This window comes from Leptopilina boulardi, unplaced genomic scaffold (genome assembly GCF_019393585.1).
Source record: "Leptopilina boulardi isolate dan_hultmark-lab unplaced genomic scaffold, ZJU_Lbou_2.1 LbouV2_408, whole genome shotgun sequence".
NCBI lineage: Eukaryota > Metazoa > Arthropoda > Insecta > Hymenoptera > Figitidae > Leptopilina > Leptopilina boulardi.
In genome coordinates, this window is record NW_026137983.1 from 213,940 (window position 1) to 224,806 (window position 10,867).

The 10,867-nt window shown below is 22.8% G+C and overlaps 1 protein-coding gene across 1 annotated transcript in view; it reads left to right on the plus strand.

Annotated features, from left to right (window-relative positions):
* The window catches only part of LOC127289393 (uncharacterized), a 36,539-nt gene extending 25,721 nt beyond the window's left edge, over positions 1-10,818 (plus strand). Inside the window, exons 3-4 of the mRNA XM_051317313.1 lie at positions 3,503-3,682; positions 9,882-10,818. Of these exons, the coding sequence (XP_051173270.1) occupies positions 3,503-3,682; positions 9,882-10,264 (563 nt within the window). The 3' untranslated portion in view covers positions 10,265-10,818. The remainder of the gene's footprint in view (positions 1-3,502; positions 3,683-9,881) is intronic.
* Positions 10,819-10,867: the final 49 nt, after the last annotated feature.

Genomic DNA, 10,867 nt, shown 5'->3' on the forward strand with positions numbered 1-10,867 from the left:
GCGATTAAAATTTTTTTTGTCATTATAATATAGTAAAAAATTTCTCTACTTTTATTTATAGATATTAGTTTCCTTTTAAATAAAAACGATTTCCTTGTTATACCGCATGTATACGAAATTTGCGTGAAAATTTAGAGGATAACTTTGAAAAGGAAAAATTTATTATTTTGAGGAATGAAAATTTTTTTTATCCATATTTTCTTTTAATTGGTATATATGTAAGCTGTATATATAAATAATCCTTTTAAAGTCTTGCGATGCGATTTAGAAAGATTATGTCACGAGTTCTCCATCAGTATAACGATCGGAGAACTATTGCCTCACAATTGACAGTTAGTTTGACCCATGAACTAAACTCTCGCTGAATCTGGGTTATTCGATAGAATTCCAAGAAACAAATAATAATGGGTCATTCCATTATATTTCACCTAAAGTCGTTGCGGCCTAATTTTTAAAGAAGTTGATACTTTCAGAAATGATTTTTTATGATATTTAGGAAACGAAATAAAAAGAATTAAGTTAAAATTTTTATTATTTATCTCAAAATATGTATTTAAAGTGGACAAGGTGCGGAAAAATGTCACCTTTTTAGCATTTAGAAACTTTTTTTAAAAACATAGAAAAATTGTTAAAAGTGTAAAAAAAATTATTTTTTCTTGTTTAGAATCGATTAATTATCTATTTTTTAATGATTAAAGTAGTAAATAAATTAAAATAATATATAAAATAAGTTTTCAAAGTTGGTCTGTCAAATAACCTAATTTTGGGATTTTTATTAATTAATTACTAAAAAGTGGAGTTATTAAATAAAATAAAAACTTACCGAATGTAAAGTATTTGTGGTGAACTTTCAAATTTTCTTAGCACTTTGTACTTTTTAAATTTATAAATGTAAAAAATCTTGAGTCGAAAATTTGCACTTTGTTGACTTTTCCGATTTTTAATTGCTTGTAACTCTTTTGGTGCAAAATAAAAACTTTTGAAACCTTGTGGAATATTTAAGTTAAATCTAAATAAAAACTCACTTAAATTTTTGTGATGGATTTTGATCGAGATAAGGAGAAAATTTAATTCCAAAATTGTACGTATATTTCCAGGTTAATGTATGTAATTTTTTTAAACTTGAAGTTGGGCCACTACTTCAAAGACGAAAAATTACATACATTAACCTGGAAATATACGTACAATTTTGGAATTAAATTTTCTTCTAATCTCGATCAAAATCCATCACGAAAATTGCAGTGAGTTTTTATTTAGATTTAACTTAAATATTCCGCCAGGTTTCAAAAGTTTTTATTTTGCACCAAAAGAGTTACAAGCAATTAAAAATCGGAAAAATCAACAAAGTGCCAATTTTCGACTCAAGATTTTTTACATTTATAAATGGAAAAAGTAAAAAGTGCTAAGAAAATTTGAAAGTTCACCGCAAATACTTTACATTCCGTGAGTTTTTATTTTATTTAATAATTCCACTTTTTAATAATTAATTAATAAAAATCTCAAAATTAGGTTATTTGACAGACCAACTTTGAAAACTTATTTTATATATTATTTTAATTTATTTACTACTTTAATCATTAAAAAATAGATAATTAATCGATTCTAAACAAGAAAAAATAATTTTTTTTACACTTTTAACAATTTTTCTATGTTTTTAAAAAAAGTTTCTAAATGCTAAAAAGGTGACATTTTTCCGCTCCTTGTCCACTTTAAATACATATTTTGAGATAAATAATAAAAATTTTAACTTAATTCTTTTTATTTCGTTTCCTAAATATTATAAAGAATCATTTCTGAAAGTACCAAGTTTTTTAAAAATTAGGCCGCAACGACTTTAGGTGAAATATAATGGAATGACCCTAATGTATCTAAGGAAAATTTTTTATTTCTTTTGTTTTTATTATATTTAATTCTTATAAATTTACAAAATTATATATATTTTGAAATTTACAATTTTAATTATAATATTCGAAATATCATTTAAATTTTTGTTTTACGTTAAAAAACATTTTTCAGTTTTGAGATTATGTTAGAGCATGAAAATAAGTAATTAACTCCGAAAAAGTTGCGAAAATGAAAAGTGTAATTTTTTCCAGTTTAATATAACTGGATTATAAACAAACGAAAAAAGAAGTAGAATTTTTACCCCAAAATCGGTATAAAAATTATCTGCAACAAATTTTATCCTATTTGAGGACGCCACCGTCTATGTGAATTAGCATTGGTGAAAATTACTCGCAACAAAATTTACCCAGCGTTTTTTCTGTGTAATTATTTAATGCACTTAAACAAGTTGCTGTATAATAAAAATTACACTCTTTTTTTTGCATATTTAATGAAATATATATACAGTCGAACCTCGATAAGTGAGACTTGTCTATCTGAGAAACCTCTATAAGTGTGAAGAATTTTCAGGTCCCGTCATTTTTACATGCAAAAACCTTTATAAGTGAGAATCTGTAAGTGAGAATCATTTTTCTTGATTAGACCTTTGTAAGTGAGAAAAGCGCGCTATTCAGACCTCTATAACTGAGAATCTTTTCTATATTATAATTTTCTAAAAGTCAATATGAAATTAATAAACAGTAATTAAAATTTGATTAGACGTGTAAGAACAAAGGCTCTTTGTTCAAAGCAACAAGAAGTTTTAAGTGCACTAGAGACAATTCACAGATTTTTTGAATTTTCGGCAAAATATTAATGAATCAGTTTTTGACAAAATTTATGAGCTTGAAAATCATGTTAAGAATTGCGCAACTAAAAAACAAACAGTAATAACAGACTTTGTTCATAAAGCTTAAAGCAATAACAATTTTTATTAAACTTGTTAAATAAATAATTATATGAAATTTCTTATTACGTAAAAGTGAAACTTTAATTAACAAAACCCTTAAAAAGCCTCTATCAGTGCAATAACCTCTGTAAGTGAGAAAACCCACTCTTCGACAAAATTTTTAAAATATGACTTTAGATTCGTAATCAGCGACCCTAAAAACCCCCGAATAACAAGTTTCAAGCAAATCTGATAATTTAAAAAAAAAATTTAGTCGCCATATTGGATCCACCATTTTGAATTTTGAAAATTTTTAAAATATGACTTCAGATTCGTAATCAGCGACCCCAAAAACATAAGAGTGACCCATTATCCAACAAGTTGCAATTATTTTCTCAAGGTAATTAATACATTTGTTTGATGAGTTAGTAAAAAAAAATTGCAAAACATGGTACAGTAAGGACGCCATTTTGAATTTTTTAATTCGCCACTTTTTATTCGAAGCAGTATGAGCTGACGATTATTTTGAGCCGTAATAAGTTGATTTTCGTTGATTAGAATTTTGGATGGAGCTCTGGGTCGGTTGACGTGAAACGTCCCATATATATTTATATTTTCTTTTTGCATTAATAATGATGATTGTTTATTGAAAAAAAGATTTATTAATTAATTTTATCTTTCAAGAATTTAATATTAGATATATATGGTTTAATATGGCATTTTTTTCAGGACCAAAGGAATTCAACTATAGAGGACACAATTATTTCTTCAGTGGTCATGTACCACAGCATTCATCCCAGAGAGTTGATTGGTTAGATGCCAGGAACATCTGCAGGGAATACTGCATGGATCTTGTTTCCATAGAAACACAAGAAGAAAATAATATGGTTTTCAAACTCATTAAATCAAGTACGTGAAATATAATTTCTTATATATATATATAAAAAATCATGATTTTTGATTGAAAAAAAAACAAAATTTTTTTTATAAAAAGAAATTAAGGGTATGTGGGCAAAGGACGTTTTTTTGTGATTTGAAACTTTATCTGAAATAAAAAATGATTTCGGATTAAAATTTTGGAAAAATGAATTTTCATTTGTATATGAATTTCATTTGATAGAATTTCTATTTAGACGAATTTTCATTTTTCAAATTAGTACATTTGAGTTACTTTCTTTATAAACGAAATTTTATTTAACATATAGTTTTTAGGTACCGAATTTTAATTTAATATATAATTTTTATTTTACCAAATTTTTTGGTTATACAACTTTTTATTTTATAGAATTACAATTTAAACCAATTTTAATTTATCAATATTCTCATTCAGCAGAATTTTAGTGATTCGAATTGTATATAATGTCAGAATTTATAAACTATCGAATCTCCATGTGTCAGAATTTTTATTTGATAGAATTCCTAAAACAGCGAATTTTCATTTGATAGAAATTACAAATGTCCGAACAAACAAACGTCAGAAAGATTTCGGCGCAGTTTTTAAAATAGACCAATCAGAAATTATTAAGAAAATTGTGATTAGTTTATTTTAAAATTGGCGCCGAAATCTTTCTGAAGCTTGCTTGTTCGGCCATTTGTAATTTCGTGGTAATTTCTATCAAATAGAAATTCTCTGTTTTAGGGATTTTATCAAATAAAAATTCTGACACATGGAGATTCGATTGTTTATAAATTCTGACATTAAACAATTCGAATAACTAAAATTCTGTTAAATGAGAATTCTGATAAATTAAAATTGAGTAAATTTATAATACTTTTAAATAAAAGGTGGATAAAAAGAAATTCGTTAAAATAAAAATTATATTAAAAAAATAATTCGGTACCTAAAAATTATATTAAATAAAATTTCGTTTACAAAGAAAATAACTCAAATATTAATTCGAAAAATGAAAATTCGTCTAAAAAGAAATTCTGGCAAATAAAATTCTTACAAATGAAAGTTCTAGCTAATGATTTTTATGGGTTATTAATGCGCCCCCATACTAGGTCACGTGGGAGGTTCCCACATACCCTTAAGATATTTTTATTCTGAAAAATAAAGTTTTAAAATTAAACATTATCTAAATAATCAATAATCAAAATTTAAATTCTATTCCATCGCTATTGGGGTCAAATAATATTTCAAAGTCGTTGCGGCCTAATTAAAAAAAAATTGATACTTTAAGAAAATAATTTTGTATTATATGTAGGGAACGAAATAAAAAGGATTATGTTAAATTTTTTTTTTTTTTTGCTTCAAACATAAATGGAAAACTATTTCTAATTAATAATTATTTCATGAAAAAAAAAAATCAATAAAAAATTAATTAATTCTAAACAAGAAACAATAATTCTTTTTACACTTTTAAGACTTCTATATGCGTTTCTTTTAATATATTTTCTAATAGCCAAAAAATTGACAAATTTCTCTATCTCTTTCACTTCAAATTCATAATTTAAGAGAAATAATAAAAAAAAATTTAAGAATTTTTTTTATTTTCTATAAAATACAGAATCATTACTGAAAGTATTAATTTTTTTTTTAAATTACATTGCAACGATTTTGTTCTAGGTAAAATCTAGTTTCAATAAATTTTAATCGTTTTTGTGAATTATTTTTTTAAAAAAAAAGTTGATTTCAACAATGAAAATTTTTAAAAATAAATTATTTTTGAAAAAAAATTATTATTTTCCATTACAATGAGAAAAATCTAGTTTCAATATTTTTATTTTATTGTCTTTGCGAATTTTTGAAAAAGTCGATTTTAACAACAAAAATTTTTATAAATCAATTTTTGAAAAAAAAAAATTATTTTCCATTAAAATTAATTTAAAATAGTAGGAAAAAAATCTACTATTAATATTTTTTTTTATCGTTTTTTGTAAATTTTTTAAAATGTCGATTTTGAAATTAAAAATTTTTTTGAAAATAATTTATTTTTGAAAAAATTATTATTTTCCATTAAAATTTTAAGTTAAAATAGTAGAAAAAATTTTCAATAATTTTTTTTTTTGCGAATTTTTGAGAAAGTCAATTTTAATAAAGAAAAAAATTTTTTTTTTCTTACACAATCACGCGTTATGAAATTTCATTTATAATCGTTTAATGTCAGTTTTGTTGTGATGATTCATGATAAAAATGTTGTTAATTGTGAATGTGTGAATAACCCCTTAGTAAGAAACATGAATACACATTTTTCGAGAGACACTTTAATTTTTTTAATATCATATTCTTTTGAATTTTTATTATAATATAATTTAATATTTAATTAATTTCTATGTAAATTTGAATTATATCATAAATAATTACGTCACTCATGTAAAAGTTAAAATCACTATTCAATTATAACAATAATTTATATATATACAAATTTATTTTTATTATTATATATAAAAATACTTTTACTGTGATACATTTTATTTATTTTATTTTTTCTTAATTTTTGTAAATTTTTGTATAAAAAATTTTTATACTTTCTTCATTTTCTGATTTAAAATTTAATAATTTCTTCTTCTTATATTCACGAGTTATTAAATTATTTTTATAATCATATTTAAATCGTTATTTTAGCTATTCTCAACCGCGAACCTCTTTCTTATTCCATTTAAATAATTTATCGTTATATAGAATATTAAGAAATCCTCACGAACAAGGTCGTTGCTTATTTAAGAAAACCAGAAGTGGAAACATTAAAATTTTTTTAAAATAAAATTAAACTTTCATCTCTTAATTTATACAATATTTTAAAATATAAATTTTTATTCATTATTATCATATTGAATTTGTTTTTCTCATATTTGTTTTTTTTTGTTTTTTTTTTTTTTTTTTTGAAATGAATTAAAATTTATTTTCCATATAAGTGGTGATAAAGATAAATAAAAAATTTTCGAACCTTTTTTATAGGACTTTTAAATATATATTTTAATAAAAATGATTTGCTATTATAACGTTTAGATAATTATTATTAATGTTCGTAATTATTTTCTTATATTGCTATAAATTCCTATATACATACATTGTTTTACATATAAATGAATATTTTAATAAAATTATCAGACATAGTTTTCATACATAAATATACTTTTCAATTAAAATAAAATTGATGAGACAAGCTATTTCTTATATATTTTAAAGATCTAATCAATTTGTTGAATCAACTTTGCATAAAAAAATGTTGAAAAAAAAATGTGAGAATTCTGATCTCAGTGAATTTCTATAAATTCTTCTAAGCTGCTAAATGACAAAGTATGTAAAATAATAAAAAAAAAAAAAAAAAAAAACGCAGTCCTGCGAGGATATTTATCCACGCAATTATTCACTCATCCGTTAGCATATAATCTTATCACTGTTTTCGCACAATTTCATTATAAATTATGAATATTATGCCACCGTGAAGGCGATAGAAGAATCCGAGGTAGATGAGATCAGAAGTGATAGTAGAGTATGAAAAGCGTGTCTTTTGATATCTCTTAAAGTTTTTAAATGTGACGTCAAACTGCCAAGGTAATATATATGTGGGGAGTCTTTTCAAAGTGGGTTGAGGCTAGAGAGTCGCTTCTTTTTTTATATAATCGCATCTCTTCTTCATGCGTTAATATCACCATCAACGATTTCAAAAAAAAAAAAAAAAAAAAAAAAAAAAAAAAAAAAAAAAAAAAAAAAAAAAAGAACACCAAGGTGAAATCAATTTCACTCATTCAGATGCTGCGACAATTTCATATAATATACTTTCTCGCGCTCGCATTATTTCTACTGCATCGCAAGGTTAAAGCGCAAAATAGGTGGTTAACCGCTAATCTTTTGTATTCTTTTCATCTTTAATTGTGGAAAAAAAAATCTCACTAGGTATTTCTGTTTCGAAAAGAATTTACATAAAAAGCTTTCTCTTGAGAAAGGAAAATTATTATAAATTGAATGTTAAAATAAAAAATAAATTAAGAAACATTTTTTTTTTTATAAACAAAAATATTAATTAAAAATTAAATTATTTGTATTAATGGAATTCATTTTTAATCCATTTTATCAAAAATTTTGTTTTTCAAAGCTTTTTAGATGAGAAATTTATTTTTGTTTGGCTGAAAATATTTTTTTTTTTTTACAAAATTATAACGAATTTAATTTTTTCAATTCGGAATCGTCGTTTATTTTAAAATTAAAAATTTTTTTTAGTGTGTAAATTTTAAAAAATATGCCCTCAAATTTTTTTGTCAAATATTTTTTTGGGCAAATGAAAGTTCTGTAAAATAAAAATTTGTTTTTGTTTTTAAATATGTTCAGGCCTCGGATCGACTTAAAGGTACAAAAAAGTCGTTTTAGTCGATTTAAATTCCAAAAAAAAGTCGAAAAAGTCGATTTTTTTTATTTTAACAAAAAAAAGTTTTATAGATTTTTAAATAAGAAATTTTTTTTTTAAATAATAATAATAATTTTGGATGAGTTAAAGTTAAAATTTTTAGAAATAATTGAATTTCAAAAGATTTTGTTAATTTTCAAACATTAATTAAATTTTACAGAACTAAAAATAATTTATCAAATAATTTTAGATAACATTTTTTAAAAGTAGGTAATTGAATTTTTTATAGATTTACAATTGAGATTTTTGAAATTAATTCAACTTCAAGTGATTTTTAATTACAAAATTTTTGATGATTTCACTAAAAAATTGATTAGAAATTGTGGACATAAATACAATGGGAAAACCATTTTTTTAAAAATAGTTTCAGGTAGTTGGATTTTCGAAGAATATTAAAAAAATAGTTAAAAATAATTGAATTTTAGGAGAGTTATTATAAGAATTATTAAATTTCAAAAACTTTTAAATGGAAAATTTTAGAATCTTTTAAATTGAATTTTTTGAAAATAATTGAAATTTAATTGAAAAGTTTGAATATAATTGAATTTTAGTTGATTTTGGATTGAAAATTTTGATAATTAATTTTAAATTGAAATTTTGGATAATAATTTAATTTTTGTTGATTTTTGGTTGTAAATTTTGATAATAATTGAATTTTAATTGATTTTGAATTGAAAATTTTTGAAAATAATTGAATTTTATTTGATTTTTAATTGAAAATTTGGAAAATAATTGAATCTTAAAAGAGTTTGGAATTGAAAATTTTTAAAATAATTGAAGAATTTATTAAAAATTACAGACAAGAATTGAACTTAAAATTTTTGAAATTTTAAAATTTTTTAATTGCAAAATGCTTTCAGATAATTGAATTTTCGACGAATAATATTATTATTATTATTATTTGTGATGAATTTCATTAAAATTATTAAAAATAATTAATTTAGTGAAGAATTTTATTTAAAAATTTGTTAAATAATTGAAACAAAGTAGATCTGAAGAAGATCTGCATTTCATACAAAAAAAAATGTATTTTGTTTAAAAATTTTGTAAAGAAAAGTCGAAAAAGTCGCATTTTATTAAGATAAGTCGATAAAAGTTGGAAATAGTCGAAAAAGTCGTATAATCCGAAGCCTGAATATTTTTTAATTTTTCTACCGAATTTTTAAGAATTTTTAGCCCATTAACATAACTTCAAAAAGAAAAATTTTGTTTAATTTAACAACAAATATAAAATATTTAATATTAATTCTATCAAATTTTGAAAGATTTAGTTTGTAGAATTTTTCAAATGCTCTTTAAAATATTTTCTACATAATTCTGTTTGTTGAATTTTATTAACAATTTTTTTTAATTGAAAAGTAAAAAAAATATAACATATATTTATTTTGACTCAAAATATATTTTTTTTTTGTTTTTTGAAAATTGTACAACTACATCTTTCAAAATTTGGTGTAATAAATTTTAAATATATTTTTAGTTTTGTAAAAAATCATTTTTTAGTTTGAGATTATTTAACGGGGCTAAATACCCTTAAAGAGAAATAAAAGATCTTCCAAGTTCAAAAATAAGATTTTTTTTCTTAATTTTTTGATAAACGACGATTCCGAATTTAATTTAAATTAAAATTTAATTCTAACTTTGTAAAAAAAAAAGCTTTGAAAAACAATATTTCGGAGAAGAAAATTAATTTTCAGCTCCGTCGATGTTTATCTAATTTAACAATTTTTCTAATTAATTTCTTTTTCACTCACTTGTAGATGACGTGCCCTATATTTGGACATCCGGTCGTCTCTGTGACTTCAAGGGCTGTGAAAATCGTCGTGACTTGGAACCAAAAGCAATCAATGGATGGTTCTGGTCGGCAAATAGAGCAAAATTAGCAGCAACAAATCTTCTTCCCAATGGTTGGACATATAATCCATGGTCAAAAACAGGCCACAAGAAACAACGTCAACCTGACAATGCTGAATTTGACATTAATCAAACGACAGAATCTTGTTTGTCCGTTCTCAATAATGTTTATAATGATGGAATTGCTTGGCACGATGTTGCTTGCTATCATGAAAAACCTTTCATTTGCGAAGATTCCGAGGAGCTTTTGAATTATGTCGCAGGCACTAATCAAGGAATTCGTCTTTAATTTCAAATCTTCATAATCCGCTTCTTATCATCTTCAAATCTTTTTTATTGTTTTTTTTCCAAACTATCAAGATTTCGTTTCCTTCAATATATATATATATAGATTTTTTTACTTTGAGTTTTTATTCGTTTTCTTTTTATATTCAAATAATTCATTACTTTACTTCCTATCAATTTCTATTTTAATTTTCTTTTTTTTTTATCAATTTCTGTTTTAAGAATTTTTTTTTTTTTAAGATTAGCGAGAGATGATCCTTTTGTGAGTGATCAGCAATCCAACATGTGTTTCATAGCTGTAGAAATCACAATATTCTCAGAGAGAAAAGAAAACTACTTTTATACTTCAGTTTTTATATGTAATATGATCGATTAAAAAAAAAAAAGAAGAAAATTATTGATAATGTACACATATTTATTGATATTCACTGATTCGTCTCTTGTATAAATAAATTGTGACTTATAAGGAGAAACGAAAGATATTTTTTTTTTTTACATCATATAGAAGATAAGAGACAAATTGTACCTAATAAAAATAAAGGATTTAGTACACATATATTTCCTTTTAGTTTTTCTATGAAAAAAAAGAATTATTTTTATCAAACCT